At 40.9% G+C, this 22,754-nt stretch overlaps 1 protein-coding gene across 1 annotated transcript in view; it reads left to right on the top strand.

Annotated features, from left to right (window-relative positions):
- Positions 1–1,780: 1,780 nt before the first annotated feature.
- Positions 1,781–22,754, top strand: part of NEDD4 (NEDD4 E3 ubiquitin protein ligase) — a 116,297-nt gene continuing 95,323 nt past the window's right edge. Inside the window, exons 1-2 of the mRNA XM_081093161.1 lie at positions 1,781–1,866; positions 22,624–22,697. Coding sequence (XP_080949287.1) covers positions 1,822–1,866; positions 22,624–22,697 — 119 coding nt within the window. The 5' untranslated portion in view covers positions 1,781–1,821. The remainder of the gene's footprint in view (positions 1,867–22,623; positions 22,698–22,754) is intronic.

Here is a 22,754-nt window from a genome sequence, read left to right on the forward strand (position 1 = left end):
TCGTGGTAAACAACCTGCTTCCCTATTTATAATGGTCTGGCCCTCTAGCAACTTCAGCGCGAAATTATAGCTGATTTGCCTACAAACGTCAGGTGGTCATAATAATCTGGCCACTCAGTGTATAATCTTATTGATTTCACAGAGGAAGGGAGAGGGAGAGAGAAACATCAATGATGAGAGAGAATCATTGATGGGCTGCCTCCTGCATGCCCCCTACTGGGGATTGAGCCCACAGCCCAGGCATGTGCCCTTGACAGGAATTGAACCTGGGATCCTTCAGTCCACTCTATCCACTGAGCCAAACCAGCTAGGGCTATGATGGCTTTTTAAATTTAGTTAAGCCAACAACTCCTGACCATTCTGGAATTTTGCACTTGTTTATTAATTGCCACCTCGTTTCTCCTGCAATACAGATGATTAAATTTGGATTGTGTATTGATAGCATTCTGATACATCATATAAATGCAGTGGGCCCTGCTAAACATAATGAAAGTATGACAAAATCTTATATAACAAACCAATAATGTGGGCTACAGTCTTGTTCCCACCTTTCAGCACTTTAAACAGTTTATTCTGAATTTCTTAAAGAAACTTTAAATTAGATTTTTGAGATTCTAGAGTTCTGCAAATTTCTACAACTGCAGAAAAATGACAATATTACTTCTGACAATGAGTGTTTATAATTTCCCCCTTTCTTTATGGGTCCTTTTATGGTGAGGGGTCCTCCTGTGATTGTGGAACCATAAAACCCATTAGACAGGCCCTAAAATCACATAACTGTCCCATAGCACAGGGGGTCCTGCTCATTTTATTTGTCCTCCTTCTCTCTCCCTTCCAGTGGTGCTGCAGGTCAAGGCTTAGCTCCGCGGGTTTACATGATGAGCCTGGAGGCTGGGTGTGGCAGGCTTTAAAGATAGGCCATGAGGCAGAAAACACCTTGTGAACTGGCACTTGTGAACTGGCACAGTGCTTACAAATCACAGGGGGAGAATGTCAGTTCCTGAGTCAACCCTTTCAGGCTTCCCCATTTGCTGTCACGCTCAGGCTGGACTTTGCCTGGAGCTCCCAAGGTCCAGCTTCCGTTGGGATCACAGCCTTGACCCACAAAGCATTTTATTTATTTATTTATTTATTTATTTATTTATTTTTATTTATTTATTTTTTTATATTTATTTATATCTATTTATTGAGAGAGAGAGAGAGAGAGAGAGAGAGAGAGAGAGAGAGAGAGAAAGAGAAAGAGAGAGACCTTATTTATATATTCATTGGTTGCTTCTTGTATATGCCCGGACCGGGAATTGAACCCACAACCTTGCATATAGGGACCACGACGCTCTAACAAACTGAGCTCCCCGGCCAGGGCGAAGCCCGTGATGTTCAGCTTGTGGCGAGGCTGGGAGAAGCACTCCTGACCCAGGTGTCCGCGAGAGGCGAGTCCGGGCGGATCTCGGGGGACTGGCTGCTGAGGAAAACCGCAGCTTTGTTTCCCAGGGGAAGGGCGGCCGGTCGCCAGGCCTCCAGCGCCCGCTTGGCGCAGAGCCGGGGGGCATACGACGCCTCCAGGCGGGTCTACGGGCCACCCACCTCCGGCGAAAGGGGAGAAAGGTGCGCCCCGCCACGCGCGCCCCCGCCGCGCGCGCTCCCAGCCCCGGGCCCGCCGCTCTTCCTCGCCCACTAGCGCCCACTGGCCAGGGGCGGCGCTGCGGGCGCCGGGGGAGCGCCGCCTCCTCTTCCTCCCGCCTCCTCCCTCTCCTCTTCCCCACTCCGGTCCCCGCTCCCTGGGCGGGGTGAGCGCGTCCGGTCGGCGGTAACCGCTCAGAAATGGCAACGAGCGCGGTGGAGGTGTTCGGGCTCCAGGAGGACGAGGTGCGGGGGCCGCGGGGTTGCGGGGCGGGCTTCCCATCGCGCTGCCCAGCGCCGGACTCCAGGAGGCGGCGGCGGCAGGGGGTCGGCTGGCAGCCCCCTCCTTCCCCGGCGCGAGCCCGGGGACGCGCGGGGCGCGGTGGCACCGAGGGGGCGGCCCCGCGCGCGGGCCGGGGCTGGGGCTGGGGCTGGGCGCGCAGCCGGGAGCCGCATTTTCTTCGGGAACCTGTGGACTCCACTCCCCGCTCCGCCCCTCTCCGCCCCGCCGCCTTCCTCGTCAGTTTCCTTCGGGAAGTGTAGCCGCGGGGGCTCGGCGGCCGGCGGCGTGAGTGCGCGCGGGGACGCGCCCCGCCGGCCAGCGGCTTCCTGCCACCCCCACCCCGCCGCCGAGGGCGTGCGCTCCGGGAGGGGCGGCGGCGGAATCCCCGGAGCTTAGCATCCCGGCCGGTGCTGCGCCGGCTCTGCCACAGGCCCGCTGGACGCCACTGGATGCACTTTGACCTGAAGGCTTGCACAGGAGTTGTGGCTCGCTGTTTTGTTTTTTTCTTTTTTTCCCCTTTTTTCCCCGCAGCCCTTTTTAACCCTCCCTGGAGTCGGGGATGGGAAAGCAGGCAAATAGATGGTCTTCCCGCGTTCAGTAACAAGTGTCACGTGTGGAAAGCGCATGCTATGTTTCACTGGTCTGTATTGATACTTAAAAAGTCGAGCTGGAGAAGTATAACTATGTTATAACTATGTTAAAGAACTCCCTGTAGCTGTTCGCTTTGAAAATTAAGTTCTGCTCTTTGAAAAGGCAAAGCTGCCCCTTCTCAGTTATGCCTTACGCTTATTAAAAATAAGCCATTTGGGAAGGGTTGTTCTGTTTTAAAGGAGGTAGGTGGGAGGGGAACGACTATCTGGTCTACAGTTTGGAGTGGGGAGAACATCAGATTTAAGCGTTCCTGTTGATGAAACTGTCACAGGTATCTGTTTGCAAGATTGGACCCATTTAACTAAGTCCTTCAGCCTAATTGCTCAGGTATCTTCTAACAGTGTTGTAATAGTGCCTCCTCCGAGGAACGCGGTATCTTCCAACATCTGGTTAAAAATGTCGTTTACATTTCTCTTGAAAGTTCTTTGTGTATAAACAGTGGGCAACTTGTTGATGCAGGCAAGTTATCTCAGAGGGTTTTGAGAATGATTATGGCCAGGCGATTAGACTTTTCATTTCTTAGTGACTGCTGCCGGAACAGAAGCAAAGGGTGGGTGGACCAATGATGGCAGCTCCTTAGTCCCTTGGAAACAGTGGTCAATATGTTTAGCTAAAAATAATACCCAGCTAATGTTCTATAGAAGAGAGCAGAGGAAAATCATGTAGTGTTGAACCTACGATAGCGTTCTTATCAGTCAGGGTTCCTGGCTTGCTACCATCAGCTGTCCAATGCAGATAACCTCCAGCTGGATCCACCACAATCTGGCTGGCCTTGGACTTTCTTTCCCCGTTGTTGTGGTTGTTGTGTGTTGTTACAGGGTGTGGGCCCTGCTCTTCCAGATTTCTCATCTCACTCCCCTCAGAGCCAGTTGATCATAGAGCATTGCCAAAGGTATCATTCACTGTTCTCTCCCCCTTGGAACAGCGTCTGTGTTTGCAGTTATTTGTTTCTCACATCACCCCGCTGAGATGAAACTATTTGTGGCTGTTCGTGGGTGGTCATTAAGCAACTCCGTGCAAAGACCAGAAACTCCACCCTTTGAAATGAGGTTTTCCTGAACTTGCTGAAGGATTTGTACTTCTGGAAAGTTTAATGGCGTGGAGCACACTCTGATTCGCATGATGGGGGTCTGGTTGTCAGTCCCAGGACTCAAAAGTTTCTTCCAACTCCTGTAGTCTTTGCCCACGTGGAGAAAGAGGATGAGACAGGACGATAAAAGACATGATGGTGGTGTTGTCTTCCACTTCTTCCATTGTCATTTAGGTTATTCATTCAACATTTATTAACTGCCTGTTCTGCTTCACACAGTTTGTTAGGCACCAGGGATTCAGAGAGAAACAACAGTCCCCGCCTGTTCTCTGAGGAGCTCCCAGTCTGGTGGGAAAGAGACAGAAATTGCTTGTTTTCGGGTAAAGGCTGTCATCGCATCGCTATTATTTGTCATTTATTTTCAGCTCCGTCACAAAAATGAAAGCGGGCTTAGAAAAGCCTCCCCCTCCCTACTTTTTAAGAAGAAAAACATTGTAGCAATGTCACTTTCTAAAACTCAAAGACTAGTCTGGGAATAGATAGCCCTCTGCTGTTTATGAAAAGGCATTTTTTTCTATTACAGCCATAAAAGAAAGATGATTCTTATTTTAAATTTAAAACTGAAACAAGGAGAAAGATGAATAGACATGGGATAGAAGCGAGTGAGACAACTGTAGTTTAACCAGCATATACTGAACAGCCACTTTGTCACACTGTATGAGCATATTAGTGTTGAAGTGAGTTTTAGCTCTTCTTCCACTTGTATCTTTCAGTAAGAGATGTCTGGTCCTGGCTCCACATGCAGAATTTTGCCATTAAAGCATAACAAACTAAGGAAGTAGTGTAATATAATTTCCACTAAATTTGCTCTGACAAGAAGTTAATGCCCATGAATCTTTGGTGGGGAGGAGTGTGGTAGATATGGGGACTGGAAATCAGCATCCCTTCCTGCCAGCAGACGTCCCTGCTATCTTAAGCTAACCACCCTGCATCCCAGACTCTCCTGCACTTAGCATCCCGGAAATAGGTTGTGAAATAGGTTTCCTATTTAGGTGCACTTAAGGTTTGTTTGGAAGGTGGAAATGAAGTACCGCAGAACTTACTGTCTGTCTGCTTGTTATTTTGCTTTTTCTGCTGACAAGCATGGCCATGCAGACACTGAGTGTTTCTGCAGAAGTGTCCTAGTACCTGTTAACGCTGGCTTGTGGGTATTGATAGGAAATTGCCAGCAGGGATTGGTGGTGGTGTCTTCCTGATGTCTTGATTGGTACATTCTTTAAAGTCAGCAGGTCTGTGATGGCTCCTGATTACCTACTTCTCTGGCTGGGGCAGAAGCGGCAACTTCCTGGGTGGGCCCGCACTGAGGAACTTCTGGGTCCTCTGGAGGCCCAGCCGGTAGCCTGCCCCTCTGGCACTTTCAACGATTTTTGTAAGCACCTAATTCCCTGTATTAACGTCTTTCTTCCTAAAATATTGAGTGACTTCTATTTCCTGTAACTGAAACCTGATTGAAACAAAGGAAGAGAAGGGGGAAAAATAAAGAGGAAAGAGTTGAGAGTCTTTGCTCCACCATTTTCACATATAGAAGAATGGGTGCCTTTGATGGTGTCAGTGACCACAATGCATAAGGAACAGGACAACTAGGAAGTGTATGTTCTGACTCCTCTAGACCTGCCGGGGTCCTGCCCCAGCAGGTCCAGGGGTTCCCAAAGGCGTAGACGGAGTCGGGGAAGAAGGAATGACACGGAGACAGCGTTCAGTTGATCAACAGCCTAGCCAGGATCTCCAGCCAAGTTCTGGTCTCGATCTCCAGAGAGGTTCTGCTGTTTATTGTTTTGTTACATCTGTATTTATACCAGTTGATTTTAATCCTGTCAATCTCTATTACAAAGGTTAGGGCGTTTCTTATCTCCATTCCAGGGAGTAAAGATTATGTAGCTTAAGCATGATTGTTTGTAGTTAACTACCCGCCTGGCACTTAGTTAAGGAGTTTCATCCCCTCCCTAACTTCAGGGAAAAATTCCTACCTGGGGAAACAACCTTTCTAGGAGAGGCATCCCCTCCCTGACTTCAGGGAAAAGTTCCTACCTGGGGAAACAACCTTTCTCGGAGAGGTGACCTTGGTTAAAACACACAGCGCTAAGGGGAGCAAACATATTAAGAACAGTATGCTGTGTACGCCAGGTCCCTTGAAACATATGCTGTGCAGATGTTTCTTTCCTGCAGCGACTGTGTCAAGCAGCAAGGATGGACCGGCTTCCGGCATAGACCCACTAATGCTGAGCAGAAACAGACCCTGCCCGCACTGGCATTATACGGAGCCCAAACCTCTAGTCCAGTGGTTCTCAACCTTCCTAATGCTGCGACCCTTTAATACAGTTCCTCATGTTGTGGTGACCCCCAACCATAAAATTATTTTTGTTGCTACTTCATAACTGTAATTTTGCTACTGTTATGGATTGTAATGTAATCTGATATGCAGGATGTATTCTCATTGTTACAAATTGAACATAATTAAAGCATAGTGATTAATAACAAAACAATATGCAATTATATATGTGTTTTCCGATGGTCTTAGGTGACCCCTGTGAAAGGGTCGTTTGACCCCCAAGGGGTCGCGACCCACAGGTTGAGAACCGCTGCTCTAGTCTCTACTCACAAAAAGGAGAAGCACATTTGAAGCAGCGGCTGTGTTAGTAGTTAGCCCAATCTTTGACGTATTGTTTATGCCATTCCTGCTTTTCTGCAACTCTTTAATATTTCTCATGGGTTTCCATGGGACCAAAGAAGTGCATAAATATAGTTTATTTGTGGCAATTTGCTCTTTATTTTCAACCAACAGAAAGTTTGCAAGTACAGTGTGAAGAACTCTAAATTCTCCTCATTCAGATTCTCCAACTGCTGACATTTTACCACAATTGCTCCATAACCATTTTTTGCCATTTTCATTGGTCTTTTTCTGAGCCATTTGAGGACAAGCTGCAGATACAATGCCCCATCACCTCTAAATACTTTAGAATGTCTTTTTCTGAAAAAAGAATACTTTCCTACATAGCAGCCATCCAACCCTCTAAAACTAAGGAATCAGATATGCAGGATGTCCACTCCACAGATCCCATGCAGTCTTTGACAAGTGTTCTCCCATCCAAGTACTAACCAGGCCCGACCCTGCTTAGCTCTTGAGATCGGGCGCGTTCAGGGTGGCAGGTATGGCCGTGGACGACAAGTGTTCTAATTCTTTTTCTGTTTCCTTTCTGATTCCTGGCCCCATTCAGGGGCATTTGGTGCCTGTACTTATGTATTTGCAGTCTCTCGTCTGTGTGAGTTCCTTAGCCTTTCTTACCCTTAATAGTTTTAAGGCGTACAGACTGTACATCCTGTAGGATGTTCCTCAGCCTGCCCATGTGAAGGTCATGCTTTTTGGCAGGTATCGCAGAAATGACCCTGTGTTCTCAGGGCATCCATCAGGGGTACGCGATGTTGACTTGTCATCACTGTCGACGATAACCTTGATCACTTGGTCCTTTTGGTGTTGGTAAGGTTTCTTTTTTGTAGTGCCTCCATTTCCCCCTTTATAAGTGGTTAGTATTTTCTGGGGACATAGTCAGAGATTATGCCAGTACCCTACTCTTCATTCATCCAATCTCCATCCACCCGTTTTAGCATCCATTGATGATTTCCAACACTGTGTCTTTATTTCCAGTTTTACTAATTGGCATTCTATGTAAGAAGAGCTTTCCTGTCTTTTTACTTATTTATTCATTTGTTTATTTATATCAGCATGGACTTGTAGAATCCCAGCTTATTCACTGGGTTGTAATTAATTACTGTCATTGAATATTTTGTTGCTTAAATTATCCAATGGGAGTCCTTCCAGGAAGGTTCTTAGGTGGCATGTCTCCATCATCCTTTGGACACTTCTTTTCCTTTTGGCAGAAGATGTTCCAGGTTCCTCTTACATCTTGCCTCGCCCATTTGGTAGAAAATGTCCTTAGGAGCCATCAGATCTGGGTGCTCAATGTGCTCATTGCTACTGTATGTCATCGCTCTTCAGCCATCTCAGGAAACAGAATTAAAAAATGTGTGTGTGTGTGTGTGTGTTTGTGTGTGTGTTGCACGCGTATGTATACATAAATACATAAATCTATAGTTATTTCTACATCAGTCTTTATATAGATATTTAAAAATCATTAATTCATACCAACTTCTCTAATTTAAATATAATATCTCAGAGTTCTTGGTAGCCATAAGTGCCTTCTCTCACAGTAAAAATTCTGACTTTCATTATCTTCATTATATTTACTTATGTGCTCAATCCATTTACTTATGTTTTTGGTGTAACTAATTTTCTAACCATGCAGGCCTCTCCTCTGCCACTTGTGCACCCCACTTTCCCCTCCAGTGGGAGTACTACTGTTACATCTCTATGCAACACCCTTCTCCTCTGTGTCCCATGCCAGTGGGTACTCAACTGAGCATCTCTGTATGGCACCTCCCTCGTCCCCTCCGTGCCCCATGCTGGTGAGCATGCTGACCATGCACCTCCATGAAACTACTCCCTGCTCCCAAACTCTGCCTAAGGTAGGCCTACTGACTCCTCTGCACCAGGAAGAGAAGATGAGGAAAGCTTACACACACACACACACACACACACACACAGTTAGTTATTAGCAGTTCATATATTGCATAGGGATATAATCTTGAAGGCTCCTTAGAAATAAATTATTTAGGGTAAGCAGAGGTATAGAACATGTAATTTGACTAGTTTAGAATTCTGGCCTTATCATTTAATGAGCCATTGGCTTAGGTATTTGACATCCTTCAGAGCAGGATATTTAAATCAGTCGATTCTCCCATCCGCTAGCTGTATCTGGTATTAGGAATATTCTGCAATGCCTGGAGATGTGTAAGATTGCTGATTTGAATTGCAAACCCCACTGTTTTACTGAATTCGATGGCTCCTCTCTCCTTGAAGCTCTATTTACTCCAGCTCCCTTGCCAATTCTATCTCAGTTTTAAGAGGATAAAGGAATGGAGAGGTTGGAGAAGTCTGAAGATAAATGCAGGGAGAAAGACTGCATAAACAAATGAAAAAAGGTTTTGATAGGCATTTTCTGAAAGTCTTGAGGAATAAGTATGTCTGTAGTCAACGTTATAACTTCATGGCCTGACCAAATGTCTGGTTTCCACTGATGTGAGACGTGTTAGGGCAATAAAGAAAGTAATGTAAACAAACAATCATGTCAGTGCATAAAGATGCTTTTTAAAAAAGTGTTTTTTATTGACTTGAGAGAGAGAGAGGAAAGGAGAGAGAGAGAAACATTGATCTGTTCCCTGCCTCCTGTAAGCACCCTGACTCGCAATCTGGGCTTATACTCTGACAGGGAATAGAACCAGCAACCTTTTGGTGCATGGGACGATGCCCAACCAATTGTGCCACACCGGCCAGAGCTAAAGATGCTTTAATATAAATATTCTTCAGTGTGGAACACAACCTACATATAATATTAGCTGCCTTTAATTTACACCTGCTGCATGGCTGGCGCCAGATTACGTGTTCTTATACTTTAGCTGTAAGTCTTGCAAAGATAGGTATTGTTATCCCCACCTTACAGATAGTGAATCGGAGATGGTGATTTGCTCAGGGACTCACTTGTGGGAGGGAGCAGATCTGGGATGGAAACCTGGTCTCTTTAGTATCAAAGACTTGGTCTTTCCACTGTGCTGCTGTAAATAATTGCCCAAATAAAAGAATTTAACAGAAGAGACCCTTTCTCAGGAAGATGATGAATGGAACAGGAGCAAAATCAACTTGTGATTGTTTTTATGTCTTTATTCCCATATCTTCTTTTTTTTTTTGTCATTATAGCTTTTAGGTGGACCTCTGAAGTAATTGAATTTTGTATTTGCTTAACAAATATTTGTTGAATATTTATCATGTATGAGGCATTTGGATTGAATCATGAGGTTATAATGATGAACGACAGACTTTGCTGAATGTATAGCTTAGAAGGAAAGAGAGACATTAAATATATAATCAGACATACACGTTTTATAAATGTTATGAAGGAAAAGGAGAGGGAGATGTAAGATGAAAGTATATAACAGAAAAGATGAACTAATCTTGTCTGATATAGAACGGTGAATGTAAAAGATGCGATGAAGAGGAGCATAAAGAAGACTAGAGGGGTAGAGCAAGAGGGACGGTGGTAGATGATTCTGGATTGGTGAGGAGAGCAGGGTGTAAAGGCCATTTATCAAGGATTTTAAATTGGATCCCAAGTGGACTGGAAACTCACTGGATGTTTACATGCATGTCATCATACGTGCATGTCATCATACGTACATGTCATCATCATCATCAACATTGTTTTTTAAAATAATGTTTATAATGTATTTAACATTGTCTTTGCTTGTTACTTCTTCATTTCTTCTTGCATCTCTAGCTTTCCATTCGGGATCCCTTTTCTCTGTCTGAAGTACGTCCACTAGAATTTCTTTCAGTGAGTGTTTGCTGGTAATGAACTTTCTCAGTTTTGTTTTTGTCTGAAAATGTTGGAAAATGCTTTCCTTCTTTTTTCAGGGAGAGGTGGGGAAAGGAGTGAAATTTACAAACATCTTTAATGTACAATAATTTTCAACCTGTATAACTAGCAACCCAGTTAAGATATAGAGTATTGACATCACTGCGAAATGTTTCCTTGAGCTCCCTCTTTTTACTCTTCCTGGGCAACGTTTTAATCACCATGGATTAATTTTGCCTGTTCTGGAACTCATATAAATGGAATCATACAGTGTGTATTCTTTGTGTCTAGCTTCCTTTTTAAAAAATAAAAGATGAAAGATTTATTCTCTCTGAAGAGAAACAAGAGTATGGCTTCTTTTGTTTAATGTAACGTTTTTCAAAGTCATCCATGTGATTGTATCAGTAGCTCAGTCTTTTTATCGTTGAGTAGTATTCCATATGAATATGCCAAATATTTATCCATTCTCCTTTTGATGGACACTTTGATTGTTTTCAGATTTTGGCTATTATGAATAAAGCTACTGTGGAATATGATTATCAGCTTGATATATATGCTTCCAGCGATGTTTCATGTATAAATAAGCATATATTGTGCTTCAGATTTAAAAATAATGTGCAGATGTAAAGTAATGATTAGCCTTTCTTTTTCGGAAATTATGTAGTACTGATTGAATAAATGAAGTTACAGTTTTGTAAATGGGGAATACTCCTGCAACTGCCTTAACTACAACACTTCCCTTCTTACTCTCATGCTCTTCACCTGTGGTTCTCAACTTTCGTGTCCATCAGAATCCCCACAGGCTGCTGGCCCCACCACAGAGTGTCCGACTCACTCCATGCAGGGCCTGAAAATTTGTATTTCTGGTAAATTGCCATGTAGTGTTCATACTACTGGTCCAGGGAATGCACTTTGAGACCCATGGCTCTCTTGTAAATCTAAGGATTCTGAGTATTCTAGTTTATCAGGGTTATTACCGCTCACACTCCCGAGGAGCTTTGACCATAGCAATTATATAACAATCATATACTCTACCTTTCATTTACTAGGATGGTCCTGATTTTATGTATTTTTCAGTAAAGGTGATCTAGCATTTATATTTTTATAAAAATTTTCAAGTAAATTTACACACCAGAGGAAGAATACTACTGTCAATCCATAGTTTCCATTTTTACTTTGGAAAATATGGTCACGATAAATTATATAGCAGATATTGCAGAAAAATAAAAAAAGAAAACTACACATCCTGCCCTCCTATTGTAGCAATTTTTTTGTTAAATAAATATTTAGGGTTTATATTAATGCACTAGGTAAATACAGTAGTATTCACATCTGAATTATTATACCTTATAGTTATTTATTGCACACTTTTTTGTTGTTAATCCTCACCCAAGGATATTTTTTTTCCCATTGATTTTTTAGAGAGAGTAGAAGGGAAGGACAGAGACACACAGAGAGAAACATCAATGTGAGAGAGACACATCAATTGGTTGCCTCCTGCATGTGCCCTGATCAGGGCAGGGGATCGAACCTGCAACCAAGGTAGGTGCACTTGACCAGAATCGAACCTGCAACCCTTCAGTACTTGGGCCAACACTCTATCCACTGAGCACACCAGCTAGGGCTGTTGTACACTTTTTGCTTTAGTTTTTTGTACATCTATGACAAATAAAATTGCAAACTGACAGGATTTTAAAACCTTGCAATGTCGAAAAATATATATGCATGGATACATATCTCACAAATGGTATTGATTCCTTTTCCCTCATTCTTGTTGGAGACAGCCTCTTGCTATGTGCCGTCCATCCAAACGGCTGGCACTCTACCCCTATTGTATAGCGTCATCTGCGGGCTGCCTTTTGCCATCATTGTGAGAAACCTCTGGATTTCTTTTCTGTGTTGGATCCACTGTTTCCTTGATCTCTTGTCTTCATCTTTCCTAGTCGATTCCCTTAGGTGCTGACACAGATACTCTGTAAAAGTGGGCAGGTCCATTTGACAGGAGTATTTCACAGTAGGCTTTTCTGACCTACCATTTAATTGTGAGACTCTCACAAGTAAGTATTTCTAGCGTCTGTTTTCTTTTCCCCTACCTTGAACCACTCAGCTTGCTCAGAGAGAAGTCTTCCAATTGTCTGTCTGGTGGGTGTAGGTCTGGCAGCCACTGTTCTCCGTTCACTGTTTGTGCAAACCTGTCCTTGTTTTTTTTTTTTTTTAAATATATTTTATTGATTTTTTTACAGAGAGGAAGAGAGAGGGATAGAGAGTTAGAAACATTGATCAGCTGCCTCCTGCACACCTCCCCTACTGGGGATGTGCCCGCAACCAAGGTACATGCCCTTGACTGGAATTGAACCTGGGACCCTTCAGTCCACAGGCCGATGCTCTATCCACTGAGCCAAACTGGTCAGGGCCTGTCCTTGTTTTTGATAAGATGCCTTATACCTACTTTCTGCAACTTCAGGAAGGTTTGTGGTTAATCAAGAATTTGTCAGCCTCCACTATGTGCCAAGTATTCTTCTGGATTCTGTAGAGAAAACAAATATAATGAAAAGCTGAGTTTCTTAAGCTTCAAAATCTCACAATTTTAAGAAAACACACACTTGATTGCCTCAGATACAAGATAGTATGTGATCGATGCTGTATAAATGAGCCCCTAACGAGAAGGGAAGATTCATGTCAAGGCTTTTAGGAAAAATGGCATTTGGACTTTAAAGAAAGGACAGAACTTTTTAAATAAAAAAAATAATTTATAAGTTATAACAAATTTCAGAAGTAAAAGAAAACCCTTTGTCATCTCATATTTTAATAGCTATTTTCATATTTCCTTCTGATTTTTATCCATCTGCGTTCATGTTTTTACGGAGTTATCATAGAATAGGTAACATTCTGCATCTTGATTTTTCCAATTAACATTATCATTTTCTGTTACTAAGTAACATTAATAATTATACGTTAATGGCTTCAAAGGGATCTGCTCAGATGATATAGGACTTTAACAATGAAGGGGTAGGAGATAGGGAAGAATATCTCAGGCGGAGGGAACCCAAAGATAAGTCAACACAAGATATGTCTTTTTTTTAAAGACTAGACAGAAAGATGGGAGAAGGATAAAAAGAGTAGCACAAAGTCTCCCAAGACCTATGAGAGATGGAAAGACATAAGCTCTGCATTTCCTATTCCTCATATTATTTTTTTGGAGAGGGGTCATTGACAGAAGATTAAGGAGCAGGAAGTCGCTGTTTTTATGAATTGTGGAGAAAATCTCAGCCCAGGAAGCTGCTTTTAATTACTGAATCTGTCTGTATAGATAACACATTAACATTTTATTTCACCAAGTCATTGAGAAAAGCCGCCTGCATAAGTTTGCCAATTTGTAACTTTTTCACTTTCATAAATCAATAAAGCTCTCTTATGAGTGGAGGGGAAGATTCCAGCTTTAGTGAAGAGCTGTGATGGTGATCTGTTTAAAGATAATGTCCCCATATTGGTTAAGGAAAAGATGTTTTATTTTCGTTTCTCTTCTGCTCATTTGAGCACTATCCAGATTTCTGTTAATAGTACTTTTAGTATCATGATTCTAACCTTGCAGCTCTTATGCTCTTTTCCTTCATTTTCAAAAATGATGGGAAATGTGATCTCTGTTTATGGGTGTGATTGAAGAGATCAGTTTGAACAATTTTCTAGCTAAATTTATAAAATGGAGAGAGAACCAAGATGGCGGCATAGGTTAACGCCGGAGTTTGCTGCTTTGAACAACTACTTCAAAAGTGAAACTAAAAGACGGAACGGACATCACCCAAAACCACTGGAACGTTGGCTGAATGGAAGTCCTACAACTAGGAGGAAAGAGAAACGCATACGGACACTCAGAGGAGGCGCAGCGCTGAAGTCAAATTCTGAGGCGCGGAGCGGGCTGGCGGTGGAGGGCGCAGTTGGCGTTTTCAATCGGGAGGGAGTCGCAGACTCTGAGCTCCAGATCCGGGCAAGTCTTTAGGGACCCAGACTCAAACGGGAGAAGCGGGTCTGTCTGGCTTCGGTCAGAGCGAGTGCAGCTTTCTCTCCGAGCTTTGCAGCGGGTGCTGGGACTCAGAGAGGCAGAGCCCCTGGGGACAGGACTGAGAGCCGCCATAACTGCTCTCTCAGGCCCACCCTGTTGATCCTGTGCGACCCGCCCCGCCCAAGCCCTGCACAGAGGCATTTGCCGGATAGCCTCAGGCAAACGCCAGATTAGCACCTCCCTAGAGGACAGAAGTTCTCTCACTGCAGACACAGCTGATTCTCATAGCCACTTGGCCTGGAGGTCAAACCCTCCCTGGAATTAGCTACAACAATCAAGATTTAACTATAAAACCACGAACAAAGACCACTAGGGGGTGCACCAAGGAAGCATAACAAAATGCGGAGACAAAGAAACAGGACAAAGTTGTCAATGGAAGATCTAGAGTTCAGAACCACACTTTTAAGGTCTCTCAAGAACTGTTTAGAAGCCGCCGATAAACTTAATGAGATCTACAAGAAAACTAATGAGACCCTCGATGTTATATTGGGGAACCAACTAGAAATTAAGCATACACTGACTGAAATAAAGAATATTATACAGACTCCTGACAGCAGAACAGAGGAGCGCAAGAATCAAGTCAATGATTTGAAATGCGAGGAAGCAAAAAACACCCAACCGGAAAAGCAAAATGAAAAAAGAATCCAAAAATGCGAGGATAGTGTAAGGAGCCTCTGGGACAGCTTCAGGCGTACCAACATCAGAATTATAGGGGTGCCAGAAGATGAGAGAGAGCAAGATATTGAAAACCTATTTGAAGAAATAATGACAGAAAACTTCCCTCACCTGGTGAAAGAAATGGACTTACAGGTCCAAGAAGCGCGGAGAACCCCAAACAAAAGGAATCCAAAGAGGACCACACCAAGACACATCATAATTAAAATGCCAAGAGCAAAAGATAAAGAGAGAATCTTAAAAACAGCAAGAGAAAGAAACTCAGTTACCTACAAGGGAATACCCATACGACTGTCAGCTGATTTCTCAACAGAAACTTTGCAGGCCAGAAGGGAGTGGCAAGAAATATTCAAAGTGATGAATACCAAGAACCTACAACCAAGATTACTTTATCCAGCAAAGCTATCATTCAGAATTGAAGGTCAGATAAAGAGCTTCACAGATAAGGAAAAGCTAAAGGAGTTCATCACCACCAAACCAGGATTATATGAAATGCTGAAAGGTATCCTTTAAGAAGAGGAAGAGGAAGAAAAAGGTAAAGATACAAATTATGAACAACAAATATGCATCTATCAACAAGTGAATCTAAGAATCAAGTGAATAAATAATCCGATGAACAGAATGAACTGGTGATTATAATAGAATCAGGGACATAGAAAGGGAATGGACTGACTATTCTTGGGGGGGAAAGGGGTGTGGGAGATGCGGGAAGAGACTGGACAAAAATCGTGCACCTATGGATGAGGACAGTGGGTGGGGAGTGAGGGCGGATGGTGGGGCGGGAACTGGGAGGAGGGGAGTTATGGGGGGAAAAAAGAGGAACAAATGTAATAATCTGAACAATAATCTGAACAAGATTTAATTAAAAAAAAAAAAAAGAAAAAAAAATTTATAAAATGAAGTTAAATGAATACAAATATCAAAATAAATGGCATTTCTTATTTAATTTTTATGAAAGAATCTTAAAACAGCATAGTTTCACATCAGTTAACCATAGCATCTAATGTAATTCGTTCTGATTTTTGTGGTGGGAAATGCAAGGATAGAGTTGAAAAGTTAAATTGTCTGTTACTGTGAGTAATTTATCATTTCCTGGAATTGTTTTTAATTAATGCCTGTTATGTTTTTCCTCTGGAGACTTCTGGGGGACAGTTCCAGTAAAGGCTCCACAAATATGGATTAATTTTCTTAGAGGGTTATGATGATCTCTTTTCTCAAATTCATATACAAATTATAAACACTTGTCTACACTTAGAAAAACTAAGATCAAATAACATGCATTATTTGCTGATAGAACTTTTTGTTACATTTAACATTATTTTGTATTAGTTTCAGGTATACAACATAGTGGTGAGACAATCATATACTTTAAAAAGTGTCTCCCCTGATATTGTAAGTACCTGCTTGGCACCATTCATAGTTATTACAATATTGTTGACTAATCTGATGCCACTTTTGATTATACCTTACGACTGCAAAAAGTTTGTACGAATTGTCATTACAAAAAATATTTCTAATTTCCAGAATTCAGTCTTGAAATTAGTACCTCATTTAATAAAGCATAGCCACTTCCCAGTCAAATGGTATAGTGAGAACTTGGCCAATAGAATACGTTCATGGGTTTGTGTATGCAGTGACTTTCCAGGGAAAAAAGGTAATCTGAAAATCTCTTCTGATTTTTGCAAATCAATCCCCATAGAAAACTGAAATTTCAGTTTACATTTCCCTTTCTGGTTTTCAATTCTGTATTTCTGATACCTAGCGACTGCCCTTTTTATAAGATCAGCAAAGTATTTAGTTTTAATCAGGGATAGAGAAAGTTATATTTTATCTGACATCTCTAGCTAAGGATTTTTGTGCTATCTAAAGTTATCATCTGAGTTTGGGAGCTCATAGATTATTTCAATTATCATATTATTTCTGTGAAAGCTTCAGGAATGAGGGTGGTTGTAAACATTTAGAAATGGAAGAAGGTTGAAATAAATGCTATATGATATGTATACAGGGTGTCCCACCCAAAGTGTATATATACTTGAACAGCTGATAGTTCAGTTTTGAAAATGAAATGTATTTTAATAAACACTATAATTATTCAAAGTGTGCGTATACATTTTTTGGGACAACCTATATTTTCTCCCATCCAGACCACTTCCCAGAAGGGAATATCACTATTTGAGGTGGGATCATTTTAGAATCGAATCAGTAAGGCAGATATATGTTGGGCAACATTTATTTCGTTGTTTTTTTTTTAATCTTATAAATGCTACTGTGGATACTCTTGTGCCGATGTCCTTGAATACATGAATAAGTGTTTATCTAGGGGATATATCTAAAAGTAGAATTCCTAGGTTACTGATTTAGAACTTTAGTAAATATTCCCAAATATCTCTTTAAAATGACTCTTCAGTTTACACTTCTGATGACTGGTGAGATTGAGGATCTTTTCACGTGTTTATTGGCCATTCTCTTTGACTTCTTGTATTAGGTTATTTATATTTCACTTACTGGAAATTGTTTATATTTTCCAGATAATCGTAATTTGTCAACGGTACATATTTTAGATATTTTCACCCTGTTTGTCCCTGTGACTTTTCATTTTGCTCATGGCATCTTTTATCATACAAAAGGTATATAATTTTGATGTAAAATCTAACAGTTTTTCTCAATAGGGTTTGTAGTTTTAAAAATTCTTCCCTACCCCAATGTCAGAAATATTCTTCAGTTTCTCTTTTTAAAAATATATTTTTATTGATTTCAGAAAAGAAGGGAGAGGAGATAGAAACATCAATGGTGAGAAAGAATCATTGATTGACTGCCTCCTGCATGCCCCCACTAAGGATCAAGCCTGCAACCTGGGCATGTGCCCTGACCAGGAATTGAACCATGACCTCCTGGTTCATAGCTTGATGCCCAACCACTGAGGCAGGCTGGCTGGGCTTCTTCAGTTTCTATAAAAAAAAATTTTTTTTTTCAGTTCAAATATGCATCCTTTTTATTTTTTTAATTTAGTTTTATTATTTTTTAAAATTTATTTATTGCCTAAAATTTTACATATGTCTCCTTTTTTCTCAATAGACCCCCGCCGCCCTCCACAGCCATTCCCATCCCGGGCAAGCCCCCACCACCCCAGTGTGTGTGTCCATTGGTTATGCTAATATGCATGCATACAAGTCTCTTGGTTGTTCTCTAACCCCCCTCCCCTGCCATTTATCTCTGGATCTATTCTGTTCGTCAAATTATGTTGATTATTATATCCCACATATGAGTGTGATCATGTGATTTTTATCTTTCTCCGACTGGCTTATTTCGCTTAGCATAATGCTCTCCAGTTCCATCCATGCTGTTGCAAATGGTAAAAGTTCTTTCTTTTTTATAGCGGCATAGTATTCCATTGTGTAGATGTACCACAGTTTTTTATCCACTCATTGCTGATGGGCACTTAGGTTCTTTCCAAATCTTAGCTATTGTAAATTGTGCTGCTATGAACATAGGGGTACACATATCCTTTCTGATTGGTGTTTATGGTTTCTTGGGATATATTCCTAGAAGTGGGATCACTGGGTCAAAAATGGGAGTTCCATTTTTAAGTTTTTGAGGAAACTCAGTACTGTTCTCCACAGTGGCTGCACCAGTCTGCATTCCCACCAGCAGTGCAGGAAGGTTCCTTTTTCTCCACATCCTCTCCAGCACTTGTCGTTTGTTGATTTGTTGATGATAGCCATTCTGACAGGTGTGAGATGGTATCTCATTGTTGTTTTGATTTGCATCTCTCGGATGATTAGTGACTTAGCGCATGTTTTCATATGTCTCTCGCCTTCTGTATGTCCTCTTTTGAAAAGTGTCTATTTAGGTCCTTTGCCCATTTTTTGATTGGATCGTTTATCTTCCTTTTGTTAAGTTGTATGAGTTCTCTGCAAATTTTGGAGATTAAACCCTTATCGAAGATAACATTGGCAAATATGTTCTTTCTTGTTGTTTTGTTGATGGTTTCTTTTGCTGTGCAGAAGCTTTTTATTTTGATGTAGTCCCATTTGTTTATTTTCCCAGTATTCATTGCCCTAGGTCTAGGAGCTGTGTCGGTAAAGATATTGCTATGATATATGTCCGCTATTTTGCTGCCTATGGAGTTTTGTAGGATTTTTATGGTTTCCTGTCTTACATTTAAGTTCTTTAGCCATTTTGAGTTTGTTTTTGTGTATGGTGTAAGTTGGTGGTCTAGTTTCATTTTTTGCATGTATCTGACCAAATTTCCCAGCACCATTTATTGAAGAGACTGTCTTAACTCCGTTGTATGCTCTTGCCTCCTTTGTCAAATATTAATTGAACATAATGGCTTGGGTTGATTTCTGGGTTCTCTGTTCTGTTCCATTGACTATATGTCCTTGTGCCAGTACCAGGCAGTTTTGAGAACCGTGACTTGGTAAAATAGCTTGATATCTGGTATTGTGATCCCTCCAGCTTTGTTTTCTTTCTCAGGATTGCTCTGGCTATTCGGGGTCCTTTTTTATTCTAGGTGAATTTTTCAAGAGTTTGTTCTAGATCTTTGAAATATGCCATTGGTATTTTAATGGGGATTGCCTTGAATCTGTAGATTGCTTTGGGTAGCATGGACATTTTAAAGATGTTGATTCTATCAGTCAATAAACATGGTATATTCTTCCATTTGTTTATGTCTTCCTCTACCACTTTTATTCAATGTCCTGTAGTTTTCCTAGTACAGGTCTTTTATGTCCTTGGTTAAGTTTATTCCTAGGTATCTTAATTTTTTTGGTGCAATGGTAAATGGGATTATTTTTTTCATTTCTCTTTCTATGATTTCATTATTGGTGTATAAAAGGGCCATAGATTTCTGGGTGTTAATTTTGTATCCTGCTACTTTGCTGAATTCATTTATTACGTCTAGTAGTTTTTTGATGGAGTATTTGAGGTTTTCTATGTATAGTATCATGTTATCTGTGAATAAGGACAGTTTTAATTCTTCTTTTGTTATTTGGATACCTTTTATTTCTTCTTGTCTGATTGCTATGGCTAGCACTTCCAGTACTATATTGAACAGGAGTAGTGAGCGTGGGCATCAGTCTTGTTCCCATTCTTAGGGGAAATGAGTTTAGTTTTTTCCCATTGAATATGATGTTGGCTGTAGGTTTGCCATATAAGGCTTTTATTATGTTGAGGTATGATCCCTCTATTCCCACTTTACTCAGAGTTTTTATCAAGAAAGGGTGTTGGCCGAAACCGGTTTGGCTCAGTGGATAGAGCGTCGGCCTGCGGACTCAAGGGTCCCGGGTTCGATTCCGGTCAAGGGCATGTACCTGGGTTGCGGGCACATCCCCGGTGGGGGATGTGCAGGAGGCGGCTGGTTGATGTTTCTCTCTCATCGATGTTTCTGACTCTCTATCTCTCTCCCTTCCTCTCTGTAAAAAAATCAATAAAATATATTTAAAAAGAAAGGGTGTTGGATTTTGGCAAATGCTTTTTCTGCATCAATTGATATGATTATGTGATTTTTGTCTCTCAATTTGTTTATGTGAGGTATCACATTTATTGATTTGCGGATATTGTACCATCCTTGCATCCCCGGAATAAGTCCCACTTGGTCATGGTGTGTGATCTTTCTAATGTAATGCTAGATTCGATTTGCTAGGATTTTGTTGAGGATTTTAGCATCTATGTTCATCAAGGATATTGGCCTGTAGTTAGTGTTCTCTCTCTCTCTCTCTCTCTCTCTCTCTCTCTCTCTCTCTCTCTCTCTCTCTCTCTCTCTCTCTCTTGTGGTGTCCTTATCTGGTTTTGGGATTAGGGTAATGCTGGCTTCATAGAAAGAGCTTGGAAGTGTGCCTTCCTCTTGAATTTTTTGGAATAGTCTGAGGAGGATAGGTTTTAGTTATTCTTTGAATGCTTGGTAGAACTCCCCTGTAAAGCCGTCCAGACCAGGGCTTTTGTTTGCTGGAAGATTTTTGATCACTGCTTCAATTTCTTCGGTAGTTATCAGCCTATTCAGGTTTTTTTATTCTTCCTGATTTGAGTTTTGGAGCTTGTATTTTCCTTTTTATAAAATTTTTGAAGTTTTCTTTTTCACTTTTAGACTTGAATGAGTCTGGAATTTATTTTTATATGCAGTATAAGATAGTGATTGAATATTATTGTTTATTCTTTGCTCATTTTTACTTTTTCCTCTGAATTTCCAAATCCTTTAAGATCCATGAAAAAAATCCAAGGGGGAAGAGTTGAAATTGAATTCAGCTTATAGGTTACTTTTGTGAAAACACACAATATTATTTTCATCTATGAACATAGTGAACTCTTAAATTTGTTTTCTTTATGTTCTTCAGTAGTTTTAAAAATTTTATCCATAGAGTTTTAAAATCTTTTTATTAAGTTTACTTCTGTGTCCAACAGTTCACTTACTTGGAAATTTTTAAAAATACGTATTCTGTGTTATAATATTTTCTTACCCACCTTTTAATTTTGAACAGTTTCACATCCAAAGGACAAAGAGCCTATATACCCGTTGCATTGCTAGTATTTTGCTTATTCCCTGTGTTTACACACACACACACACACACACACACACTCACACACACACATACTCACACACACACATACACACACACTCACACACACACACCCTCACACACACACACTCACACACACTCACACACACTCACACTCACACACACTCACACACACACACACACTCACACTCATTTTTACCTCTTATTTGTTGAGCCATTTGAGTATGTTGCAGACTTATTATACTTTATTCCTAACTATTTCAATATGTTTATCTTAAAACTAAGATGTTATTATATAAAACCTCATCATAGTATTTTATGATTATTAATAAATTTAATATAGTAGCAGTATAGTATAGTTTTATTTAACATATAATCTATTGAATGGGATTATAAAAATAATTACCGTCTTAAAATAGTTATTAAAAATGATTATGAACTCTTGATTTGTGTTATTGTATTCATAGCAACAGTGATAAATTCATATTAGTCTTAATAACAGCTACAGATTTTCTTGAAAACAATGATAAATTCTTAATGTAATAATTTGACTATTTTTTTCTGGCTTTTCTTAGTGGATAATCAAATCATCTACAAATAACACATGGTTTTCATTTTTTCTTGTATAGCTTTTAATCAAATTAATTTTTGTTGTTGTTGTTGTTAATCCTCACCCAAGGATACTCTTTCCATTGAGTTTTTTAAAGAGAGATTGAATGCGAGGGAGGGGGAGAAAGAGAGAAACATCAATGTGAGAGAGACACATTGATGGGTTGCCTCCCACATGCACCCTGCCTGGGGGCTGTTGATTGAACCTGCAAACCACGTAACTGCCCCTAACCAGGAATCGAATCCACGACTCTTTGGTGCCTGGGGCAATGCTCCAACCACACTGGCCAGGGCTCAAATTAATTTTTGGGAAAAATTCCTCCAATTAATTTTAATAACCTGATTACTGTATTTTTTAAAATATATGTTTATTGATTTCAGAGAGGGAGAGAGAGATAGAAACATCAATCATGAGAGAGAATCATTGATCGGCTACTTTCTGCACACCCCATAATAGAGATTGAGGGGACAACCTGGGCATGTGCTCTGACTGGGAATTGAACCTGAACTTCCTGGTTCATAGGTCAACATGCAACCACCGAGCCACGCCGGCCAGCCTGGTTACTGTATTTGATGTATATATATATATTTAAAGGTATGTGTCTTAGATAAGTTATAAAGTAAATGAAAATAAAATAAACATTTTTATTTTTCAGGAAAATGTTCGAATTGTGAGGGTGAAAGTTATAGCTGGAATAGGCCTTGCCAAGAAGGATATCTTGGGATCTAGGTAAGTATATTAGTATATGAATTTGGGTTGCAATTTTAAAATTTGTACTCGTTAACT

The sequence above is a fragment of the Myotis nattereri genome (genome assembly GCF_964212035.1).
Source record: "Myotis nattereri genome assembly, chromosome: 1".
NCBI lineage: Eukaryota > Metazoa > Chordata > Mammalia > Chiroptera > Vespertilionidae > Myotis > Myotis nattereri.